This window comes from Pieris napi, chromosome 8 (genome assembly GCF_905475465.1).
Source record: "Pieris napi chromosome 8, ilPieNapi1.2, whole genome shotgun sequence".
Classification (NCBI taxonomy): Eukaryota; Metazoa; Arthropoda; class Insecta; order Lepidoptera; family Pieridae; genus Pieris; species Pieris napi.
Window position 1 is genome coordinate 11,705,900 of NC_062241.1, and position 27,630 is coordinate 11,733,529.

Sequence of the window (27,630 nt, forward strand, 5' to 3'; positions counted from 1 at the left end):
TTATGATTGCTCTTTTTTAATTTATTAATAAGATTGCTTTATTATGATTGCCGATGATTCTAACCACAGTTAATAAATAATATATCGCTGACAGTATACAAAGATTGAAAACTGACTTCTGAGTTCTGATTCTTCGTATATCAATTTTATTTTAACAAAATTGTATGTCGTATGATGCACGTCTCTAACATTAATTTTAAAATGCTAAATAGTTGTGATTTGTGAATTTTCAATTATATTCAAATGATATAAGATATATCAAATACATAACTAAAATAACAAGTAAATCCCTACAAAACTATATGTTACTAGTGTTTTTACGGTGTAATTCATTTTAATTATTACTGGTAAGTGTAATTCATTTATCTAATTTTAATGTAAGCCGTACTTATTTCAAAATTGATATACTATCTATTTTTCATTCTTTTAGTTCTATTTACACTACCTATCGTAGCTAAAAAAATGTGTTTCATATCTTCTATATCTTGGTTGAAAATCTCTGTAGAATATAGTTTAGTTTGATTGTGAATATCCGGACATCTAACCAATGTAATAAAGAGTTAAGAACTACATGCTATACAGTTGTATATATATTTTAAGTTCTCATATTATTATGCTATGTGGTGGTGTAGTTCTAGGCTTGATTCATGATGAAATTGATTAGATAGAAGCTATGTAAAAAGAAAAATCATGAATGTAAGAGTTTGTGGTCAACATCCAATTGCTTACAATAAAGTCCATTTTTAAACATTGTATCTGCATTTATATGTATGTAATTATAATATCCTAAATATTATTTATTTTTTTAAGAAGATAGTGAATTCATAGACTTTGTTAAGATTTATTACTAGTTAAAATTGTTCTCATTTCATATACAATATAATAAAATATGAATACAAAAAAATAATAATAGTAATAAATTCTTATATATTATTTAAATGATCTTTATAATTGTGCCTGATTTATCAGTGATAATTTTAAGTTCTAGCTAAGCCTTTAAAATGTAATCTCATTGTGTCAAGATCACATCTGGCTTGACTTTTCTGAATAAAATTCCAAATTTAACAATCATTTTACATTATTAATGGAATTAAAGTTTTGAATTGAAAAACATATTAAGAATATATTATAAGGATCTGACTTAATTATATTTTATAACAAAAGTCATAAAATTAAATAGAATACGCCTTTTGGGTATGCAAAATACAACTTAATCTAATAATATTAAAGGATATTGGAAAATTTACACTTAGACACAGCTTTTTTTCCAGTATATTTTTTATTACTTTAGCTGCTGTATAGTAGCTGCAGTTTTACTTGAGATTGTATTTTTCTTATATTGTTACTTTTATGGATTTTAGATGATTATATTACACATTTTTTCATGAAAATAAAGTCATGAGAAATACAAGTTTTCTTTGCTACTTCATCGCTATATATTTTTTCGCTTTATGTATGACCAATATACTTAATTTATTGGGTTGGCCTAATTATCTTGCAGTCTCATACATTCTATTCTGTTTGCTATATTTTATGGCCTTTCAGCACTCAACAAGCCACTTAAGTGGAACCATGGCTCAGGAGATAAAAAGTTATCTCCAATAAGAGAAAAAATTTGATAAGATTTCTCAAACGTAAACATAGAGAGATATATATAAACAGACAGTTTTTGACTGTAAGTTAATTTTAATTTTGTATTGGACTATGAAGCCTGTTACTCTATTTAGATATCAAAAAAATAAGTGTAAGATTAACTCTCAACTCGCATCTTAGAGTTGAGTTTGATTTCCACATGTCAATGTTTGCATACTTAGCAATAATAAATCTCTTTTAAATATATAAATATATATACACTAATACTTTTAAATATATGCAATAATAAATACTTTATTAAATGTGTAAATAAAGCGATTCATTACCTCGTTTTTAAATAGAGCTAGGCTAAGCTACGTTGTTTTAGGTTCTATTATGAGATAAGTGGGTCGTATATGAAAAGACGTGTTTCAACAACGACACCGCACTGCAGTCGCATTACTATCTATTTACACTGTACGACACGTTTACGATATTTTTGCCATAGTAAAAGATAGCACTATTGTTTTGTATGTTTTTGTTTTTGTTATTATCATATTTGTATAGTATCGAATTGAAATAAAGATAATCTATGCCATTAGAATCCTTATTTCAATACAGTAATGCATATGTAATATCATTAATTCGTATTTTACACCATTGCCTGATCTATAATAAACGGGTTATAAATGATAAGACTGACTTTTTGAATTAAAAAATAAGAAAACGAGCATGGTTATTAAAGATTTCAATTAAAGCTTTTCAATACTTGTACTACCTGTACTAACACATGGATCTCAAACTTGGGCACTCACTAAACCGCATACAAAACAGGTTTGTCTAAGATCGATGGGATGATGTAAGAAAACAATAGATAAAATAAAGAATACATCATTGAGAAGAATAACTAAGGTAGTAGCTGTCTCTATGATAATAAATAAAGTTGAACTGGGCGGGTTAATTCAACAAAGTAATTAGCTGAGCTGGTGCCCAGTTACAATAAAGCAAAAGAGGAAGAAAATTTAGGTGTAAAGGCCAGATTAAGGAAATAGCAAGTGGTACATGGCAGAGAGTGGGCAGTGCCGAGAGTAATAACGGGATTTGGAGGAGGCTTTTGCCAAAATAAAGCACACAAATACCCAGGAATGAATGAGATAATCTAATATATAAAATTCTCGTGTCACAGTTTTCGTTGCCATACTCCTCCGAAACGGCTTGACCGATTTTGATGAAATTTTTTGTGCTTATCCGGTATCTATGAGAATCGGCCAACATCTATTTTTCATCCCCCTAAATGTTAGGGGTAGTCCACCCCTAAATTTTTATTTTTATTTTTTAGACAAAATTTTTAATTTCTATTTTTTTATGATACAACATACAAAAATACATACAACCCCTAACTTTCACCCTTCTACGATCAACCCCTATTTTTTTATTATAAATGATATGACAAAACGACGTTTGCCCGGTCAGCTAGTCAAAATATAAATGTATTTAAATGTAAAGCTGCTAAAAAAATGTATTTTCAAGCTATCGATCGTAATTAATTAAAACTGAAGTACATATTTCCGAACCAATTCGACTTAGGGCCCTTCAAGAAGAGAGCGTACAGATACTTAAAAGGCTGGCAACGTACTCGCGTGCTAAAAAAATGTATTTTCAACCTATCGATCGTAATTAAGCTAAATTGAAGTATTTCCGAACCAATTCGACTTAGGGTTCTTCAAGAAAAGAGCGTTCAGATACTTAAAGGGTGGCAACGTACTCGCGTGCCTTCTAGCATTGAGAGTGTCCATGGGCGGCGGTATCACTTAACAGAGCCTTCTGCCCGTTTTCCTATTGTTCCATAATAAAAAAACATTTCATGAGAAATATGTGTAATAAAATTTGACGAAAATCGCGTCGTAGGCTGTTAAACCAGCCTTTCGCAGATTAAAATGGAGGACATAGTTGAAGCCGCGTCTGCTTTGGACATTGAAAACTTTTTCGCTTTGTTTTTTTTTTTATAAAACTTTTCAGTCTGATCTATTTTAAAATACCGAAGGGTTGAAAAATTCTCGAGGCATTTTTCCACTAGACATAAAAGGAATTGTTATCCACGTTTGCGTCAGAGCGTAATGTAAGCTGCGGGATTCTTTGTAATATTTCCACTGACTTTACTTCTTTGTATTATTTCCACTAAATTTGACATAACCGGATGCTATCTTTATACGATTTTTCTTATACATAGTCATAGCTGGTGTATGGAATTCCTATTCGTAACGTTCGTAATTATCTTTTATCTCTATATAAATAAAAATGAATGGCAAAAATGTTGTTAAGCGCAATACTCGAAGACTGGACGAATTCGAGTTAAAAAAAAAGAGCAGTGTCGGCCTAGTGGCTTCAGCGTGTGACTCTCATACCTGAGGTCGTAGGTTCGATCCCCGGCTTTGGCCCCCGTCACCAATGGACTTTCTTTCTATGTGCGCATTTAACATTTGCTCGAACGGTGAAGGAAAACATCGTGAGGAAACCGACATGTCTTAGACCCAAAAAGTCGACGGCGTGTGTCAGGCACTGGAGGCTGATCACCTACTTGACTATTAGATTTAAAAATAATCATGAAACAGATTCAGAAATCTGAGGCCAAGACTTAAAGAGGTTGTAGCGCCACTGATTTATTTTTATTTTTTATTTAGAAAAAGAAATCTTTTTTAGTGTGAGGTCTTTATGGAGAATAAAAAAAATTATTTTGCACTTAGGTTTTTATTCCTTAAAAGCGAATAGTGTCAATGGGATAGCATAGAAAAATGTTTTCCATATATTGTAATTATTAATGTGTATTTAATTACTAAAAAGGTAGCTTTAGTAAAAAAATCATATTGAGGCGAAACGATGCAATGTTCCCGGGCGCAGCTATCTAGCCCGCAGCGCCCTAGCTGATTAATCAATTAAAAAATAATATCACCAAATTAAAGAAAAAAGACTTAAAAATAAACAGTTACGATTCAAACCCATGCGACTTCTTTGATACAAAGAGTCCTCTTGTGAGTTGTGTGCTGCGATATTGCGGGCTGCTTTATTGTGAGGAAGTTTTTTTAAAAATAATAATATAATAGGAGGCAAATGGGCAGTAGGCTCACCTGATGTTAAATGATACCGCCCATGAACACCCACATTGCCAGACGGCATTTTACTTGAAGGACTCTAAGTCGAATTGGTTCGGAAATAGTGCATAGAATTTTATGCAGGTTGTATTAGAGGTCGCTAATTATGAATATGCCTTTATTTTGAGATATAGCTTTCGGACATAATTTCGTACAAGTCACATTTAAACTTCAAATCAACCGAGCTGTTGTTTTAATCTTTAAAACATTTTCCACGGCGAGAAATATCTGTAAAAACATTTCTCGCGATAAGATTTTCTGGTCTTCGATAGAGGAAGTGTTGTTGTATCTGGTGATAGTACGATATACGAACATACGGCTGATATGTCTGGCTTTTGAAGTGTCTGGAATATCACCAACAGCTCCATACCCACGTTGTGCAAGGCGATCAATACAATCCTATTTTCTTTAACACCACATTCCATATTGTAATTTGTCAATGAACACGAAAAAATATGTGAAATGGCGCGAAATAGAATGAAGTTTTTAAAATAATGTACTTGTTCGAAATTCAAAATATGTAATTAAAAAGTTGAAAAAAAAAGTTTTTATGTAACAGTATTTTTGGCCAGTTGTGTGTATATTTTTTTTTATAAAATCTTTGTTTCAGATAGTCAAATATGTGCCGTCTGCGTTCATGATGAAGCCGTTCGGTAGCGGGCCCACCGTCAATGGATATGTTATGATGTACATGTCTAGATGGAAGCGATTCGCGGTTGTGCTGCTGCTGATATGGATCGCTGTTACGTATCTCGTTATATCACCACTGAGGTAAGTTTTTTTATTACGAAGGTACTTGCTATTAAGATACTGTGTTTATTTTTTACCTTAAAAATGGCATTATATGTATTAATAGATGATAAATCTTTACTTACCTATGGGCTGTGTACATAGGACGCAATTTTTGGAGATAATTGACCCCCCGCCCTGTGTAACGCGCCTGGTACCTAGTGGCTCTTTATACCTAAAAGTTACCATTATGTGGTGTAAAGTATTGGAAAGTCGAAAATAATATTAACAATAACTCGTAATTCAATCCCCGCCCCGCATCGTAACGTTGTAGAGACCCCCCCCCCCCTCCCCCAAAATTCGTTACATAATACTTGATTCGAGCTAGTGTCGTGCGGAAACCGGCATACCTTAGACCCAAAATGTCGAGTGTCAGGCACAGAAGGCTTATCACCTACTTGCCTATAAGAAGAGAAATAATCACGGAGCAGATACAGAAATCTGAGGCCCAGACCTAAAAGGCTGTAGCGCCACTGGTTTTTTATAGTTATACTAGGCTAGATCCGCTCTTGATACTTTGATATAAGCGAGAGTATTATTACTTGAATTAATATTTTGAAACACCTGTTTGTAATACAATAGTCCCAATTAATATTGGTTTGGCCTTCAATATGTTTATACCTACTATGCTAGAAAGCTCCTATATTAAGTCAGAAATACAGTTTACTTAGCTGGAAAAATGAATAATAAAAAAAACGTGTGACAACTTATGCAATTATAATTATTTATTTATTTTTTATTTATGCAGTTTCTAAGCTCAAGACTCAGATTAACACGCCTATATAGTCTGTCTCACTCTAACGCGCAACAGCTGCACCGACCGCGCCTACGCTACGTCACCGATCTCGTCAGAGAGATGTGAATACGCAGTATGCGTTCTGTCCCACTCTAACGCACCTGCGCTACGTCACCGATCACGCCAGACCGATGTGAGACGCAGTATGCGTTCTGTCCCGCTCGTTTTGGCCTCGCCTATATTACGTCATCGTGTGTTAGCTTTTTATTTTGGTTACGGAATTTCTTGATTCGGTCGCCGCGCTCAAACCCGCGATGAAATCTATGCAATAGCTTTAAAATTTGTTTAACGATTTTGATGAATTTTAGGATAGAGTTAATTGGTTAAACTGTTTAATTCCTTTTTTAAAGGAAGCCAGCACAAACCAATCAATATTAGTATACTAATACAATTTATTATTAGTTGATTTTTTGGTAATACCCTCTTACAAAAAGTATGTTATCTGCTGGGCCTGTATATGACATTGCTGGAGTTTGAAAATAATTCAAATTTCTCTGAAGACCATATCGACATTTAACTTTTGAGTTATAATAATCATGATCCAGCGGCTTCAACGCTAAATAGGTCTAGGCCTTAGATCGCATCCGTTTCTGGATATTTTTTATGTTGTACAGAAGTAATCTGTGTCTGACTCGTCATGTATTTGACACAAGTTTTTTCACGATATTTACCGTCACCGTAGCAAGTGCTAATAATTGCGCTATAGAAATAAAATTCTATTCTCACAGAACAGCCCTGCGATTCTGTAACTCACTTCACGAACTCACACAGCGGTTTTCGCATCGGCGGTCTCTCTCAAATCAGTCGTGAAGCAGTCATTTTATGATTTGGCATTCTGATAAACAATAAAGTACAAGCTCCCACCTTTTCAGAATGCCAAATCATAAAATTACTGCTTCACGACTAATTTGAGAACGACCGCCGATGCGAAAACCGCTGTGTGAGTTCGTGAAGTGAGTTACAGAATCGCAGGGCAGCTTAGTGATGAAGGTAGCATGCTTAAGTCACTAGGCCAAAGCACTGCTCTTTACATAGGAATCATATATTCAAGAGATCTTGAAGTTGTTTTTTTTTGGGAATTTGTTAAATCTCGGCTCCACATTAAAGCAGCTACAATTTTTTCTATAGTTTTTTACGATTTGTATGTAGTACCCCAAGTCATATGAAGGAGGCGCATGACTCTAGACCCCTTAAAAATATTAAAAAACTAATAATATTACATGCATGATGTACATGATACTGTCTCAGTTCACTGGGACTCAGTGAATTATATTAGGTTAGGTCAGATTTTTTTTTGTGATCAGATGAAAAGGTTTAAAGCCAAAAATTTGTATCTTTTTTCATTCATTTCACAAATCATAATGTTTTAATGGATGATAATATGTAGAAAAATATTTGGAGCTGTTTAAAGGTGACGTGATTCGACAAATTTACAATTTTTTAATTACTTTTTTCTTGGCGAGTGCGTATTTAAACTTCTAGATAATATATCTTGTGACATCTGCAGCTTATGTCATGGTGTTTTGTATTTAAATAGTTTGCGTGAAATCCTTTCGATACAATTAATGTGGAAACCGAATACATTACTTGCGAACAATTATTTCTAGACATACAATTTAAAATTTCATTTTTACAATTGAAGAATCGTTTTTTGGTCTTAAGAAAATTTTGGTAAATTTGTCGAATCACAATTAAAACAGCTCCAAATTTTTTTCTCCAGTCCATTTGTCTAGATTTGTCAAGTCCATAATTAGTTTTGCGTACCTTTGCACCTGTTTCATTTGTGTTGATAAAAAAAATCAGTGGCGCTACAACCTCTTTAGGTCATGGCTTCAGATTTCTGAATCTGTTTTATGGTCATTCTTAAATCTAATAGGCAAGTAGGTGATCAGCCTCCAGTGGCTGACACACGCCGTCGACTTTTTGGGTGTAAGACATGTCGGTTTCACGATGTTTTCCTTCACCGTTCGAGCAAATGTTAAATACGCACGTAGAAAGAAAGTCCATTGGTGCACAGCCGGGGATCGAACCTACGACCTCAGGTATGAGAGTCGCACGCCGAAGCCACTAGGCCAACACTGCTCTACTGCTCTCTGTGTTGTTATTAAATTAAACTAAATATGTAACTTTATTAAATGATTGCTATTATTATTAAAATAAAACGGTTTTACGAGAATACTCCTACAACGCGATTTCCTATAATGCGGTAGACCAGGACCGGAGGGATTACTGTATTATTTATGAGGATCACAAGCGATTACCAATTTCACCAGATAATTGAACCTTTTAAAGAACAGGACAAATGGGCAGGAGTCTCTCCTATGGACACTCTCTCTCTTTTAACAATCGCCTGTTTTCTTGAAGGACCCTAAGAGGAATAAGTTCGCAAATATTTAATTGGGCAGCTGGTTCCATATACTAGTAGCGCGGAAACTTGTAATTACACATCCTTTTCAGATGCGAAGGAGGTACAGAAGATGTTTCGGAGTTCCAAAATAGATTAAGGACGGTGTCGATGCAATTAGAATCTCTTAAAATACAGCACAATAAACTTATTTCTCAGGTTAAGAAATCCGTAGGGTAAGTGGTTTTTAAAGTATTTTGAGGTCAATACGACGTTACTTGGTTATGAACGCAATGCAATATGAATTTGTTAAGTTAAATTTTCTTCAATTTAAAATTTGTCTTTGATAATCGATCTAGTATCTCTCAAAGGCGTAATAATAGGGTGGCAGGACTGGCAAAATGCCCAAGAGATATTATGGTCTATGGATGAATGTGAAGTCTCCAATACGCATTGGGCTAGCGTAGGGACTACAGACCATTCCCTCTCGCCTAAGAGAGGAGGCCTATGGCCATTAGTGGGACATATACAACGTGTAATTGAGTACGCTGAAAATCTCGAAGTTTATTAAAATTAAACTGAGTAGGGACGATTTTTACTTATAGGGCCCCATCAAAAGAATTGCCACGAAAGAAGATTTGCCACGGGCCCCAGATGGTATAGTTACGCCACTGGTATCTCTTTAAAGTTTAAACAGTAGACCAAAAATAAAATAAATTTAAATAACTCATAAATTATACAATATTTATAAAACTCGCTAGTAAAAACTCTCGGCCAAACTACTGTGCTATAATTCAAATTTTGTCTCTTTAATAAATTAAAACAAAAACGAAAGAATTAAATCGAAATTAGGCACAAGTTGGAGGTGACTTTGTGTTTTTTTTGTATCGAGGAATTTAAATTGTATTGTGTTTTTAATTAGAGTCAACTATTGAAATTATAGTGAAGGATCAATACTTATTTATTGTTTTTTATTCAAGCAACACATACTTATATAAAATCAAATCTACGATGAGTGATTTTGGTTAGTGCCCGCTCAAAAAGCATTAATACATTTATTGAATTGTTAGATTATAGAATTTTCATTAAAAAGGTCTCGTTAACACTGTTATTATTATTTTTTTCTTACAATAAAGTTCACAAGAAAAGAGTGCAACTTTACATGAATTACAAGGTTTATTAACTCAAAAGGTTTAGTTCTCTTTTCTCTTTAGCTGTTATTTAAAATGTAATATGTACTTATAAAATAATTACAGAGATTATATATAGTTGTATTATCACAATAATGTTTTATATAGAATCAGGTACCATTACCCACTGGTTTTAAGTTGTTAATAAGGCCCAATGCTTCGAGCTTCGGCAAGTTTCAAACGTATCTTTTTTTTCAGTCTGAATTCCAATCTCAAAGATATAGACATGGGTTCGCTGTTCGACTCCGTGGGTGGACCTTCAGAGGAGTATGAGAATCTCAGGAGAAGGGTGTTTTCAAATACGAAGGAGATTTGGTATTTTATCAACCATGAGCTGACTAAACTTAAGAAAGGTGATATTAAACTAGAGAAGTTGACTGACATTTTGGAGCAAGTTGAACATAGAAAAAGGTGAGGGAAATTTTTTTAGTTAAATTTTTCATTATGTTTTGATAATGTACTGTGTTTTTAATTAATTTAATTAATTATTAACTATTTCCTAGCATTTTTTCCCTAAAACCTATGATTAAAGTTAATTAAGTCGTATTTTTTTTAATATAAAATATTATGTATGTTACATAATAATTTCAAAAAGGGCTAAGATAGGGCATGGCACAAGGGTTGGGAAACAGTGACATAGATTATGTTTTTAAATATAGTAAGTACAATCAAAATCTGTTGTAACGACATCGAATAATACTCATATTTGGTCGTAAAAACCGATAATCGTAACAGCCGATGATGTTGTTTTTAAGTACCTAATACATAGAAATCAGCCGGGACCTTTGATTTTGGTCAATATAACCGGTATGTTTTTCTAAACGATGTCGTCGTAGATGGTTTCCAACGATTCCACGTTTCTGTAAACAGGAAAATTTCTTCCAAATAGACATTATTTATATTTAATAAACACATTTAAGAACTTCTGAAATGTAAATTTCGGATCGAAGGACCAAAAGTTATCATAAATATTGTATTGCAGCTTTATACTGTCAGACCAACAGAAGCTTCAAGAGTTAGATGGATACCAGGACTGGAGGCAACAGGAAGCCGCGAATGTCAGTGACCTGGTGCAGAAAAGGCTCAAGTACCTTCAAAATCCGAGTAATTGTAGGGACGCTAGAAAAGTTATATGCAACTTGAATAAGGTAAGTGTGTGTCTAAGAATATTACAACATTCACTTACATGATTATTTAAGTGATCCTAATCCTTGGGATTGATTTGCTCCAGTTCAAACAATTTGTATGACTTAAAACTTGGCGATTAAAAAGAGTGGCGGAGAGTTTCTTGCCAGTTCTTCTTTAGTAAATGTAAATTTAGAATCAATTTAACATCTTTTCTGTTGACGTTTATTTGTGTACTTGGTTACCTATATGAATAAAGTTGAGTTAATTAGTTGTATATTACAATAGTAAATAAAGTACAACAGCAGGCATGAAACAGAAGACTAGATAAAAATACAGCAATTACAATTTTTTTTAACAGTTACACAACACAAAAAAGAAAGAAATCTAGTCTTCTATATTGTAGCTTACCATTTCGAGATCCCCTATTTTAATTATTCGTAAAGGATAACAATACCTCTCCAGCTGAAAAAAAAAATTCGTTTGTTGATAAAAAAGGTGCCACTAGAACCCTTGGGGTTGCAGATTTCTGTACCTGTTTCGTGAGCATTTGTTTATTCTAATAGATAAGGTTGTCAGTCTCCTGTGCCTGACATTATCGACTTTTTGGTGCTAAGGCATGCTACATTCCTCACACACACACATACAGTGCACAGCCGAGCCAAGATTTATTATACCTTAGTTTTCAAATACATCAATCCAATTAAAATCTTAATTACAGTGATAACTCTAAACCAATATTTAACCGCTGGTTAAACGTTATCAAGACCGATAACAGTTTTTATTAACACATGAAGGGAACTATGATTAATCGTTTCGTAGTACGTAACTTTCATTTATTACATTTGAATAAATAATAAATAAATCAGTGGCGCTACAATCTCTTTAGGTCTTGTCCTCAGATTTCTGAATCTGTTTCATGATCATTTTTAAATCTAATCGGCAAGTAGGTGATCAGCCTCCATTGCCTGACACACGCCGTCGACTTTTTGGGTCTAAGACATGTCGGTTTCCTCACGATGTTTTCTTTCGCCGTTCGAGCAAATGTTAAATGCGCACATAGAAAGAAAGTCCATTGGTGCACAGCCCGGGATCGAACCTACGACCTCAGGTATGAGAGTCGCGCGCTGAAGGCCCTAGGCCGACACAAGTGTTGTTTGCCATAGTAATTTTGTATGATGGTTTGCTATTTTAATCTTTTCGGTACTCTTGTATCGAGAGTTTTTTCTCTCGGCCTACACCCTCTGTCTTTTTTGCCGATGAGTAGGGATGTCTACCGATTCAAATTTAATGACGTGGAATAAGTGATACCTGTATCTTATGTTCCATAATAAATATATTTTGTTTTATTTAATTTTACTGCTCTCGTGTTGACTCGAATGACCTTTTCGTCTGTTATTGTAACTTGTGTGCAATTTAATATTAATAAATATGAGTCGGAAATTAATGTCGAAATCCGAAAGCAGATGGTATATTTTACGTTTCCATGCACCAGGTCACGATACGAGCGGATGTTGTAGCCCAATTCTTATTTTTAAACATTTTCAATCTCAACTTTGATCTCGAATGAGTCTTTGTAATAAACTGTCAACTTTATGAAACAGACTATTTTGTGGAAGAGAAGATTTTAATATATCAATAGTGTAAACTGCGCCAATTTATGATTGATTGTTTTCGACATTATATATTTATTAAGAGCTTGAAAAAGTGACTTGACTTACTAGCGCAGAATTGTGAGTTAGCGCAATTGTAATAGCTCAATTGTTGCGAAATTTCCAAATAATATATTTCTTAATAGGTACGTAAAATGTTTAAAGCTATTCAAACTGACAATACATACGCCGCGATGTAATAACTTTGTCAAACAAAGGCGAAATAACATAGCGGAACGCAAAAACTCATGACATGTTCTGTTAATTTGAATTGCTCTAATTATAAAAGTCAACAACCGTATTTACTGTACTCAGAGTCATTATTTACGTTGATTTAACCTTACCGATTGGAAGCAAAATGGCCTATTAGGTCTTGGGATGATCGATGTTAGAAAAACATCTATATTGACATCGATGTCATAATCGAAAGCCCAACATCGATGTTGGATAATATCGATGATTTTTGCATTAATAATTGCTTGAAATGGTTCAAAATTTATAAGAAATAGAACAAATTATTACATATTCCGATATTTTTTATCAACTGAATGAAAATTCATTTTGATTAAGAACCTTTTAATATATTTCTTTGTTATTAAGAAATAAAAGTATAGTATTTTTTTTAAGAGTAGTGAGGAAGTGTGAGATAGAAAGAGCGAACAAGACTGCGAAGAACGAACGAAGGGAACGACCTGGGCGCAGAGAATGATTTGATCTGATTTGTGGATGCGTTTATAGAAGACATAAGCATCCCTAATTAGGTCTCCATATTTAAGTGTTAATTTAAAAAAAACTGTATTTATCGAAATTATAATAGCAGAACCAATAAGTTCAATATTACCTATCCGTTTCACCTCGACCGTCGTTCCACAACTGAGCGTTTCTTAAGGCAGTTTTTGCCGCTACGTGGAACCAGCTGCCCACCGAAGTACTTCCTAACCAATTCGACTTAGGGTCCTTCAAGAAAAGAGCGTACCAATTCTTAAAAGGCCGGCAACGCACTTGCGAGCCTTCTGGCTATGTGAGTGTCCACTGAACCGTTTTATATAAAAATATATTTAACACAGAGTTATGTTCATTATAACTTAACAATAAGCATTTACTTCATAACTTAGAACCAGACTTATTTCATACTATAACAACTGGAATTCTCCTGAATTGTAAGCTTTTTGCTTTATTTTGTTTTATAATTATAATTTTTATATTTATTTATAACGGGTATTCAAATGAGCAGTGTTGGCCTAGTGGCTTCAGCGTGCGACTCTCATACCTGAGGTAGGTGGTGTCGTTGGTTCGATCCCCGGCTGTGCACCAATGGAACTTCTTTCTATGTGCACATTTAACATTTGCTCGAACGGTGAAGGAAAACATCGTGAGGAAGCGCCATGTCTTAGACCCAAAAAGTCGACGTCGTGTGTCAGGCACCGGAGGCTGATCACCTACTTGCCTATTAGATTTAAAAATGATCATGAAACAGACTCAGAATCTTAAGACAAGACTTAAAGAGGTTTTAGTGCCACTGATTTATTTATTATTTATTCAAATGTAATAAATGAAAGTTACGTACTACGAAACGATTAATCACAGTTCCCTTCATGTGTTAATAAAAACTGTTATCGGTCTTGATAACGTTAAACCGGACGTTTAAATATTGTTTTAGAGTTATCACTGTAATTAAGATTTTAATTGGATGATGTATTTGAAATCTTAGGTATAATGACCGTTTGCCTCCTGCTACATAAAAAATAATTAATAATTATACGAGAGAATTGAAGTATCAAATAAGTTTCTAGACCTAATACTAGACCTGACAAGTAAATTGGATACTATACTTTATAGGTACGTACGTCCTTTAACAAATTTCTGTTTGCTTTGAGTTGAACTCGTAAAGTGGCATCTAAAAACGCTGCAATTAAGCAACAATTCATCACGGCTAGGTTGCCTCAGTTCTGCGTTATGGTATCCTTTTATGGGCGAATTACGTTTTTATTACTTAGAAAAAATATAAGGGCTATTATGGGTGTCGTACCTTTTGTAAGCTAAAGACTTTATATATCTGTATCTCTGCCTTTCAATAAATTTAAGAAATGTATTAAAGAAAAGCTGTGTAAAAAGGCTTACTATAAAGTCAACGATTATCTAGTTGATAAAAGGGCCTGGGACTAGTGCTATACAGGCTACCTCTAATTAATTTGCGATATTTGTTTTAAAATAAGTGTTGTTTGATAATTTGATATTTTAAAAGAGTACCGAGAGTTTTTTACGCCGGCTTTTTCTCTCGGCCTACACCCTCTGTCTTCTTTGCTGATGAGTAGGGATGCCTACAAATTCAAATTTAATGACGTGGAATAAGTGATACATGTATCTTATGTTCCATAATAAACATATTTTATTTATTTATTTTTATTTTATTTATATTCTAAAATCAGTTATGACAGTTAAAAAGTACCGAAATGTATTCAAAACTTTGAAATATATTTGCCTGTACCGTACCTGTCCAAAACGCGAACGCGCTGTAATAAAAAAATAGTCCGCCATTGCAATCAAACTATTTAATAAACTTCCCACATGTACTATAATATAATGGTAAAGGCACAATGCATCAATATTGTGGGAGAGTTCTTAGATTTTTGAGTTCTTAGAGTTTTGAGATCTCTATCTCTCTCTCTCTTTAGTCGGTAGGCTCATGTCTGAAAGTCATGGTCAGCAAAGAAACATCTGGAACGAACAATCCATTACCACCAGTGTCCAGCGCGTCTTTATAACAGCGTACAGTTTTGAGGACGATGAGTCTTTCACTTGATCGGTCCCATCTGGTCGGTGAAAGTTTTGGTATACAAACGTGGAATATAACATAATAAATAATTTATCTCCTCGTATAAGACATTTGCATGTGTAATTTGGCGGTTTCTAATTCGTCCATCATCATACTTTCAAGGTATATAAAGGATTTCAAAGCCAAGCTAATTCCTGGCTTCAAATTTATCTGTTTTGTGATATTATTCCCTTAATAGACAAATAGTTGCCATATATATCAGCCTTCTGTGCCAAGAAATGCCGGTGTTTTCACGATTTGGCGATTAAAAAGAGTGGCGTCTTCTCTTCCGTACTACGCCCTTGATTTGAGAACTGGCAGTAAATGTAAAATTAGAATCATTTCATGTATATTTACGTTCATAAGTGTAGTTCACCTATATGAATAAATGATTTTTGATTTTGAATTTAATTTCGAAAGAAAGTCCATTGGAGCACAAATGCTTCAAGCATTTGTGCTGACACATGATAAACGTTTATAGTACATTAAAGAACTTGTGTATACTCCTAAGTGATATCTTATTATAAACGCGTTAAGAAAATGTTTTTGTTTGTTAAAGATGATGCTCAATTTGTAAAACAAGGAAACGATAATGAAACGTCTGATAAGAGTTTATAATTAAAAGCGATTTATTTTTCCTTATTTTGTTTTAACTGTTTAATATAAAACCTTTTAACAAATATAAATATTAGCTAACCATTATGTTATGAATATCAGAAGATAAATAAAACCGGTTGTTAACCGCGGCGATCTAATCAAGAAATTCCGTAACGAAAATAAAAACCTAACACCCGATAGCGTAATATAGGAGCGGCCATTACGCGTTCGAGCGGGAAAGAAGGCAATACTGCGTCTTACAACAGTCTGGCGTGATCGGTGACGTAGCGCAGTGGCGTTAGAGTGGGACAGAACGCATACTGCGAATTCATATCACTCTGACGAGATCGGTGACGTAGCGTAAGCTCGGCCGCTGCAGCCGGTACGCGTTAGAGTGAGACAGACTATATAGGCGTATTAGTCTGAGTCTGGTAGAGTGGTAGATTGAATTAATATCAAAGAAAAAAAACTGCATCAGTAAAAAAAATTGCATAAGTTGATATAAAACGCTATGCAATAGCTTTACCGCGGCAGTCCCCGAGTGCCACACTTTTTTTTATATATAGGTCTCATTCCTAAAAAGGGACTTTATTTGATTAATAATTTAGGCGACAACTACTCCGGAAGTATCTTCATGGCCAGCTGGACCCACGTGACGTCTTTCATCACGATCGCACGCGGGGCTCGTCTTTATTATTATTCTCTATAGTATTTTATTTACTTAAGAGGGTACTGATGTCAATGTTTCTTGCGATAACCTTCACACAAAGGTCACTATCGTAATAATTAATCTCGGCCTCCGGTTATTAAATATAATTTCTTCCGTTTTTGAAAAAACTCGCGCTTATAAGTCAGTGTTATTGGGCTTCTATAAATAAAGAAACTTGGGTCCGTCAAATTATTTAATGAAAAGAGATTCTAACAATTCCAGTCGTAAATAAAATGAAAAGGGTTCAATAACCAGAGAGATTCAAGAGCCGAAATGCATCTAGTGATATGTGTTTTTATATTAGCTACTAGCTGACCCGGCACACGTCGTTTTGCCATGTATATTATTTCTAGGAAACATTTTTTTAGTTCAATAAAAATAACTATCTACTACATATAATACAAAATAGAGGTTGATCGTAGAGGGGTGAAAATTGAGGATTGTATGTATTTTTGTATGTTGTATCATAAAAAAATAGAAATTAAAAATTTTGTCTAAAAAATAAAAATAAAAATTTAGGGGTGGACTACCCCTAACATTTAGGGGGATGAAAAATAGATGTTGGCCGATTCTCATAGATACCGGATAAGATAAAAATTTCATCAAAATCGGTCAAGCCGTTTCGGAGGAGTATGGCAACGAAAACTGTGACACGAGAATTTTATATATTAGATTTAAAGCCTTTTTTTATTTCTACTCCAATAATGAAAAAACAAAGAAAATCTCGTAGATAAGTTAGAGGGATGATCTACAAACCACGGCGGGGGCTGTGTGGCTTAGATATTCCCGGGATAGACAAAACATTTATATTATGTTGTATTTAAAATTATTTTCTGGTCTCAAAAATATTATATCAACTAATGTGTTCTTAATATCGATTCATAATTAAAAAATCCGTATCGCGTAACATTTTTGAAATGTCATTTTTTACGAAGTATTGAGCAATTTAACGATATGAAATTTAACATATTTAGAAGTCCGAGGTGTTTATAACAAATTATATATTATATAATTATTTATTGAATACTTGAAAGTGAATTTATTTGATAAAAATTTCGTTATATGGAGAGACGAGAAAAAAAAACCAAATTTAATCAATTACAATAATTTCTAATTTTATAACTATCAATTGGTAAGTTATTCTTAACACATATATTCTGTTAACTATGCCTGACGTGTTTTGCTATGACAATATTTGTTTTGTATTTTTTTGAGTATTTTGTCTGGCCGTCTTGACAGTTTGTTTACGAATAATATTGTACACGTGTTAATGCAATTAACAATAACAATAGACCAGTGCAGATAGCCTTCAAAATAAATAAAAAGTGAAAAAAATTACAGTAGGATGAAACCCATTAGAAAGGCAGGGGAATATGATCAAAATGAAAGGAAAAATAAATTACGGTCGATCTGAGGTCGGGAAAGGGTAGGGGGGGAGTTTTAAGGGTAAAAAACGGTTTATCTCGATTTCCGGCAAAACTACAAGTCTTATCGAAGAAAGTTAAATGGCAAAGTTGGAGGTAATAAAAAGATCTAAAACTTTTGTATTTACACATTTTTCACATAACCTCAAAATTTATGTGAAAAATTCAAAAAACCAAGTTTTTGGTTTTTTATTTTTATCTTTAACAAAAATATTTTTTTTTTAACGAAATTTGGTGAAAACTTACCTTTCTATGTCCCAAATACACTGTAATTTATTTGATTAAAAATATTTATTTGTTCGCCTTATTTTGAATTAATATCGAAAAAACACCCTAATTTTCAATCGAAAATTCTGACGTCAAAATTTCAGCTTTTTTCAAAGGGTTGGTGTGCTTTCAGTTCGTTGAAATCTCTACTTTCCTATGGTAAAAAAATATATATATATTACCATAGTAAATCTTCTCAGAAAACGCAAAAAATCGTATGCAGTAACGCCCAGACCTGTCATCCCCTTCCTTACTTCTCTATGAAATACGAAAATTTTAGCCCATCTAAAGGCTAAACTTTTTTTTTTAGGTCACTCAGGTATATATAAGTCATCTTAAAATAGTAATAAATAGGCATCTGATTATAATTTAAAGAAGATTCATAGAGAAGTAGGGAAGGGTATGACGGGTCTGGGCGTTACTGCATACGATGTTTTGCATTTTCTGAGAAGATTTACTATGGTAGTATATATATATTTTTTTACCATAGGAAAGTAGAGATTTCAACGAACTGAAAGCACACCAACTTTTTGAAAAAAGCTGAAATTTTGACGTCAGAATTTTCGATTGAAAATTAGGGTGTTTTTTCGATATTAATTCAAAATAAGGTGAAAAAAAAAATATTTTTAATCAAATAAATTACAGTATATTTGGGACATAATAAGGTAACTTTTCACCAAATTTCGTTTAAAAAAATAAATTTTTGTAAAAGATAAAAATAAAAAACCCAAAACTTGGTTTTTTGAATTTTTCACATAAATTTTGAGGTTATGTGAAAAATGTATGAATAGAAAAAATGTAGATCTTTTTATGACCTACAACTTTGCCATTTAGTTTTTTTCGATAGAACTTTTAGTTTTGCCGGAAATCGAGATAAACCGTTTTTTACCCTTAAAACTCCCCCCCTACCCCTTCCCGACCTCAGATCGACCGTAATTTATTTTTCCTTTCATTTTGATCATATTCCCCTGCTTTTCTAATGGGTTTCATCCTACTGTAATTTTTTTCACTTTTTATTTATTTTGAAGGCTATCTGCACTGGTCTATACCTCCAACTTTGCCATTTAACTTTCTTCGATAGGACTTTTAGTTTTGCCGGAAATCGAGGTAAACCGTTTTTTACCCTTAAAACTCCCCCCCCTACCCCTTCCCGACCTCAGATCGACCGTAATTTATTTTTCCTTTCATTTTGATCATATTCCCTTGCTTTTCTAATGGGTTTCATCCTACTGTAATTTTTTTTGGTTTCAAAAATTATCGGCACTGGTCTACAAAGGCGAGACGGCCATTTATGACCTCAGGTGTCTGTCTTAGAAATTTGGCACCACAAAAGGTTAGTTTTGTAAGCTGATTATAAACACAATTACACTTAAGTATGTTGTTGATGTCTAAATATGAAAATATTTCTTCGTAATAGAGCGGTTTTCGTTATAACGAATGACGTTATAAAGAGTTGACTCTGTATTAAGAATCCCGAGGAAGCCGTCTTCATATGTTAAATATTAGATTAATAAAAATCACCTTGTTCTTTCCAGGGTTGTGGCTTCGGATGCCAGCTTCATCACATAGTGTACTGTCTGATTTTCGCGTACGCCACTGAGAGGACGTTGATACTCAACTCCAAGGGATGGCGATACAATACTAAGGGCTGGGAATATGTCTTCTATCCTATTTCGGAAAGCTGTCTCACTGCGTATGATGATAAAGTCATTCAATGGCCAGGTAAATTTTTTATTTGTATTGCTTTTTTAAACAAAAGTTCCTTCACTTAAAATACTATATCTCGCATATAGCACGACAGTTGTCAAATTTATACAGTTATACACGTGTCTTTCTTGTCACGTCACGAAGGTTTGGGCTAACTAAAAATCATATTAATTTCACTAATTGTCAGCCTACGAACTTTTCGGCCCAGGGAGCGTTCAAGTATTACGCCACGCAATTTTTGGAGATTATTGTATTTATGTAACTTTTTTCTGTACCCAATAGTAAAACGTTTCGTGACCACCCAGTGACTCTTTATACCTAAAAGTTACCATTATGAGGACTAAAGTACTGGAAGTCGAAAATAATATTAACAATAACGCGTAATTCAATCCCCGCCCCTCATCGTAACGTTTTACAAAAGGATGAGTAAGAATATTTTGTATGTATTAAAATAGTTTGTTAACATTTTCAGCCAACTACGATCCAAAGGTGGTGTCTCTGCCCTTCATAGACTCCATCTCACAGAAGCCCAAATTTCTCCCGCTTGCGATACCCACAGATCTGGCACACCGGTATGCTCATTAAATAATTTTATTTTGGTAAAAAATGTATATCAAAATACGATATATTTTAGGGAACTTTCTGCTGTGTTTTGTTGGAACCAGCTGCCAGTAGTGGTATTTCTGAACCGATACGACTAGTAGTCTTCAAGGAAAGATATCATTCCCCCAAAGGTCAGCAACACCACTGTAAACCCTAGGCGTAATAGGTATCAGTGGGTGGTTACAACTTTATTTAAAGTGCTTCCTCTCCTTTAAACAAAAATTTAATCAAAAATACTAAATAAATAGCATCAGATCGTAATAATTTAAATTAAAGAATAAATGAAAAAAAAAAAACATAAACCTGTGTAGGTATTCAGTAACTTCCAAAAGCTATTCCGACTTTTTTGTGTACAATTTCGATATAGTTCTTTTATTTTTTGATAGAAACATATTAAAGTAAGTTATGTTATCTTATTAGAATGTATTAAGACATTATTATATAAACTTTGACTTAAGAAATTTAGCTGAAAAAATCTTTGAATTTAAATCGCCAACTCATATTCAAATGTGTTATATTCGTTAATTAATAAAATTGTGTAATATTAATAATAGATTTGTAATATTTTCAGAATAGTACGCTTCAATGGTGACCCATCTTCGTGGTGGATCGGTCAAATGCTCAAGTACGTGCTCAAGCCGAAGCCCGCGATGCAAAAGGCGATCAATGAGACGATAGCTAAGATGCACTTTATGCGGCCTATTGTTGGGTAAGATTTTTACAGTAAAACTACATAAAAATAATGAAAAATCAAATTTGACAGATGACAGTTGACAGTTCAATCAACTTTTGACAGATGACAGTTGGTTGATCTTTTGGTATTGCCTAGAGATGTGGGGTCAGTCTGAATCTTCTATCGCATTTACCATGGAGAGTGTTCAGAGGAGTGGTTCGGATTAATACCTGCAGTTGAGTTTCATCATCGGACGTCGAGGCAAAATACAAAATACCATCCGTATCACCTCGACGTCCGTCGTTCCACAACTGAGCGTTTCTTAAGGCAGGTTTTGCCGCGCACCACCATTGTGTGGAACCAGCTGCCCACTGAAGTATTTCCGAATCAATTCTTCTTCAAGAAGAGAGCGTACCAATTCTTAAAGCACTTTGTGCAAGGCGATTAATGCAATCCTATTTTTTTTAACACCCTGTTCCATATTATAAGATAATGAATACGAATGTGAAATGGCGCAAAATCTAAAGAAGTTTTTATAATACCCGTGTTCCAAATTCAAAATAATTTAAAAGTTGTAAAAAAGAAAAGTTTTTATGTAACATTATTTATGGCCAGCTGTATTAAATTTTTTCGACATTATCGTGTTAGTTTAGCACTATAAGGATAGTGTATGTATTTTTAAATAAATAAGTAAATTTTGTTTCCAGCGTTCACATACGTCGTACGGACAAAGTGGGTACGGAGGCGGCCTTTCACAGTATAGACGAATATATGGTTCACGTTAAGCAATATTATGACCAGTTGGAATTAACTCAACACGTCGACGTCAGGAGAGTGTATTTGGCCAGTGATGATGCTAATGTGAGTTAATTAATGGAAGACCCAACAATCCAGTCGCACCGCGGTAGGGTATGCGCAATGCATTTCCCCAAGTAATTTAAAAAAAAAAAAACCCCGACAATTGGGGGCGCGTTGAGAGTTAAGCTTGATTGACTTCAAGAGAGTACTTTTTGTTCTTGAAACAATATATATTTTTATTTTAATAAATTTTGTTAAGTGATCTAAAATATTTTGTCTCGGCCGATCGTCACATTTAGACAGTTGCTTCTTTGTTTGGCTCGGGTTGTGCTAGACGTTTTTTTATTTGGCATACTCCATATCTTCTTTATTAGCAAATCTGGTAGAACTGAACTATATCTGCATAAAAAAGAGTGCGTGCGTACAAAGTACACGTCAAAAGTGATCACTCCATGTATTTGTATATCTATATTCACACTGTATACGTGCTAACGATAATATAAAAAAAACTGCGTTTACTGCACAAGACGTTATGCGACAGAATTGGCATCTAAAGTTCTAATATGTAACCTCTAAACGAATACATCAACCAATAGCTTGTATCTTTTCTTGATCTCCCTTCTCTCTCTCTCTCTCTCTCTCACACAATCTTTTTAACTATAGCTCCCTCCCACCTCTCGCTCGCTCTATCTCACTCTCTCTCGATCTTTCTCACTTGCTAGCTCCCTACTCTCGCTCTTCTCGCTATTTGTTTCATGCTAAGTTCGCCGTTTCTCACTCTCTCTCAATCGATCTCAATCGCTGTTTCCCTTTTCTTCGACAAAAACGCTGCACATCTTCGTGACGTTCCGTAAAAATTTTACCCTCATGCGCCTAAAGAAGTTTCACTTCAAAAAGAAAACTTAAATATCATTAATATATAATTTCAGGTATTAGGAGACGCTCGCTCAAAGTATCCGAACTACGAGTTCTTGGGTGACCCGTCTATAGCCAAAACGGCCGCTACGCATCGTAGATATACGCCGGTATCACTCACCGGACTATTGGTGGATTTGCATATGCTGGCCATGAGTGATTATATTGTTTGCACGTTTAGTAGTCAGGTAAGTAGTTTTTTACTATGTAAAAGTCAAACGCTTGCGTACCCTGTACATTGAATACGTTATGTTATTGACCGTACGTACCAAATGTGGAATCTGGCCGTCGAACTCTTTGAGAAATGAGCCGATTTTGAATTCAAAAAAGACCGGTAACGTAATCGCGAGCCTGGAATTGTGTTCTTGGGTGCATAGGGTTAACTTTTTTGTCGGGATTTCGTCATTTATAAAAAAAAAATTTGAATGGAAAATAATCTTTCTCCTAGCTATGATATTTTGTCTTAGACAATTTATATTTGTCAATAATTATCAAAAGCATTCTATAATATATGTGCTTGTGTAATTAGAAAAATATAATTGGCAGTTAAAAAATTTGTATGTGTTTACAAGCATGGTACGTCATAGGGACTGGTGCGACGCCATCTTGTCTAGAGAAGTGTTTTGGCGGGTTTTTTGAATATTTAAAGCATTACGGAATTAATTATCTGAAATAGTATTTAAAGTCAAATACCGAGCACACGTCGAACCCTGACCTTATTGGACATATACGCCTAACTCCTAACTTGAAAAAATTGCAGGTCGGTCGTGTAGCGTATGAAATGATGCAAACGAACCGAGTGGACGCATCTGATAGTTTTTACTCTTTGGATGATATTTATTACTTTGGGGGTCAAAATGCTCACAATCGTCGGGCTATTATGAACCATACCCCGCGGTCCAATCAGGAGATCGCATTCCAGGTATGTTATGGCTTACATTATTAAAAAAAAAAAATATATATATATAAATATATATATATTATATATTATTCATTATTAAGGTAGAGTTTTGCTTTAATTTCCACGAGATAGCGTAATAAAATGTGTGTATCAATATTTCTTTGGGTTTTTTGAAGTTATAATACTTCTTATGATGTGTTAGGGAAAAATGATGAAATTTTTGCGTTGCGCGCACATCGTCACAAAAAACCGACACCCTGAAGTTAGCTATAGTCAACATTTTTTCTATTGTTAGTGTCGTTTTTCTACAAACGTAGAATAAAATTTTCGAAAAGATTTTTATCTTGTTACGCCAAAGAAGTATAACTTCTAACGCGTGTACATAAGTACACACGCGTTTTTTTTTAAATCATTTTAAGTTATAAATGAAGTACATAATACTGTATTAAATAAAATGAAAGTAAATTATTTTACATACATAATTTTGGTTAAACACTACTTAATTTAAATAGTTGAAAATTCTTCAGTAATCCCTCCCTCAAAGGTCGGCAACGCACCCACTAAAATGGGTGTCCATGGACTGCGATGACTGCTTACTGGGCTCGTTTATAATAAAAAAGTAATTGTTGCCGTGGTAAATGTACTAATCTGAAATCTGACCAAGTTTGCTTGATCCTTAATTTGGTCTGTTTGATTCCAGGCGGGAGATCTGATAGGAGTGGCTGGGAACCATTGGAATGGTTTCGGTCGAGGGACCAATAAAAGAACTAATATGGTGAGTATGAGGTTTTGATAAAAAAAAAAAAAAGAATAGAGTTAGCTACATCTTAAGTGATTCTCAATGCACTCAATAGGGCACGCGAGTGTGTTGCCGGCTTTTTAAGAATTGGTACGCTCTTTGACGTTTAGTCGAATTGGTTTGAAAATACTTCAGTAGGCTGCTAGTTCCGCATAGTGATGGCGCGCGGCGAAAACTGTCTTTCTGAGAAAGTTAAACCATAAAAATGTATAAGGAGAAAAAACAGTTCCGTTACAATACTCAACATTCCGTACATAGGCCGGCAACACACCACTGTAGGTTTTATATAGACTTATATCCTTATAAATTAAAAAACTATTACCCATATTATAGTTTTAATTATTTTTTCAGAATGGCCTAATCCCGTGGTACAAAACGGCTGATCATTTAGTGCTTTATCCTTTCCCCGAGTACAAACACGCAAACGAACGTCAGAATGAGTTATAGGTGTTTTATAAGTTCAGTCAGCAAGTAAAATGATTAATTTATTACATTATTTATATAATTTAGTGATTTTTTTGTGAAATCAGAAAAAGAAAATCTACATTTAAATATAATTAAATCCAAAATGGCGGCGTTAATTGCTTGAACAAGTTTGGTAAAATATGGCCTAGTTTTCTATTTTAATATTAACATGGTTTTTTATAATTTTTGTTGCTGACTGTACATAGCCGATTAAACCCATGTTGTTAATATTATTAATGAATTTATTCGAATAAGTCTAATAATTTGTAAAACAATACGGTGTTATCGGGGTTCCTATATTTAAACTACGGATCTCAATTATAAGCGTTTGTAACAAACTTATTTGCTGTCTCTATACGGGACAGTTCAGGGAAGCTTTGTGGTCTTGCGTTGGTGTTTTCTTCCTATAACTTTAATTAAGTATCGTAATGCGAAGAAAAACTAAAAAAAATTCAGACTTGAGATTTAGGTCAAAACCGTATTTTGACATACCGGAGTTTGCTCTAAGTCTGGACTTAAAAAATTATCTATAGCATACCAACAGACAGAGATAGCTATATTTTAAGGAACTGTATGGTTTATTATAAACCAATGTTTAAATAAATACCTACCGGTTATAAAAAATAACAACGCATATTCGTAGTTTAAATATAGGAAGCCGTTTTACGTCACAAGGTGATAGTTTTAACATTCTCCACTTTTTGATTCAATAAAAATTTCGAATCTCAAACTAAACTCAACATTCCGTAAATAGGCCGGCAACACAACATACAGACTAAATCTTTGTTATATTTGCGCCACAAAGCGAACAATCGTAATTAAAAATACAGATATTAATGCTTAACACATAACAAAAAAATATTTTTTTAGATTTAACAGATTAGTAAAAAAGTAATGTAATCACCAAAAACAATAGAGTCTGGCTAATGAAAGAAGATAACGCAAAAGCGCGGCAAATTCAAAAAAAAATAGTATGGTATCCCTAAAAGTTTGATATATTTTGTGGATTAAACTTACTTGATACTTGGTGTTATTTTATTATTTTTTACATTGATAGTAACGTATTTAGTATTTTACTATTGATACTTAAAATGACTAGCATTGCATGTAAGACTAAAACTATATTTATTAAAAAACACAATTTTATTCGGAATAATCAAAATCAGAATCCAAAAAATCAATATAGATTCATCAGAGTCATTGCTGTTATCACTGTCTCTCACATTGATAATGAAACTTTCTAAATGTTTAGGCTATTATACCTGTTAACTATTCGGAAAAAATATATAATAAAAAAACTTTAGAGGTGTCAAGGGACACCCGGATGGAACGAAATTCCTTTCGATTAATTTATATGTTAATTGGTATCATAACAGTATGATAGATTTACTCGACACCAATCTTACGACGAAAAAAAAAAAAAAAAGCCAACATCACGAGGTGTTCCCAGGCGGTCACCCATCCAAGTACTGACCTCGCCCGACGTTGCTTAACTTCGGTGATCGGACGAGAACCGGTGTATTATAGCAAATAGCAAAAAAGTGTCGTGACAACTTTTCGTAAGAATTTTTTCCGTCTAGCCCCCGTTCACAACGCGCGATAAGGAACTTCGTTCCAATAAAAATGAGTAATTGAATGAAGTATCAAGACAATAAATCATACTAACCTAAGAAATTCAATGACATTCTGTGTTGCCATCCAAAAGTTTTCAAATAATTCAATTATCTTCTTTCATTAGCCAGACTCTAGAAGATTATAATCATACATGTATGTACATGTACACAACAATGTTTCTGAGTAACATTTTGTAAACTTGGCTCACCCTGGACTTTGACCGTCTCTGAATCTCAGACTAAGACTTGAATATTAAAAATATTGTTATATAGTGTCGCTAGCTGTCAAATGCTGTCAAAATGTCAGATGTCATTAACTTTAAAACAACAGAATAGAATAAATTTTTAAAAGGACACACTTTTTCGTCTCTTTCTTTCCAATTGTGTCTACGCTGTGGTGAAAAGAGTTCTAGTAGAGTTTTTTATTTAAAATGGAGCAATTATTAAATGTTTTTTCATTAGGTCTTTTGGCAAGCGTTATATGACAGAATTTCTACGACCTCTAAAGGTCAAATAATCGAGAGATCAAAGTCCAAATTTGAATTGAAAATCAGTTAAATGTGTTGCCTGTGCCTACCTGTGTACCTGTTTTACAAAAGTCTAAAAAAAAAACTATTTGAGAAACTTCATACCCGATTATCATTCCATAGTTGCGTTAATCACTTTTCATACTTTAAAGTACTCAAATATAAGAAAATAAGTACTACTGCTCAAAGATCTGCATTTT

General features: G+C 33.8%; 1 protein-coding gene across 2 annotated transcripts; it reads left to right on the forward strand.

The window, feature by feature from the left end:
- Positions 1-131: 131 nt before the first annotated feature.
- LOC125051840 (alpha-(1,6)-fucosyltransferase) lies at positions 132-25,666 on the forward strand. Of its 2 annotated transcripts, none has more exons than XM_047652421.1 (13): positions 132-347; positions 5,332-5,492; positions 8,764-8,886; positions 10,039-10,251; positions 10,823-10,988; positions 19,965-20,151; positions 20,609-20,708; positions 21,311-21,448; positions 22,120-22,273; positions 23,140-23,313; positions 23,886-24,047; positions 24,727-24,801; positions 25,177-25,666. In XM_047652421.1, exons 2-13 carry the CDS (start codon positions 5,359-5,361, stop codon positions 25,270-25,272), a joined length of 1,722 nt encoding a protein of 573 aa, XP_047508377.1. In that variant the 5' UTR covers positions 132-347; positions 5,332-5,358; the 3' UTR covers positions 25,273-25,666. The 2 variants fall into 2 exon arrangements, with proteins under 2 accessions (XP_047508377.1, XP_047508378.1); XM_047652422.1 differs by having other exon boundaries at positions 5,336-5,492.
- Positions 25,667-27,630: the final 1,964 nt, after the last annotated feature.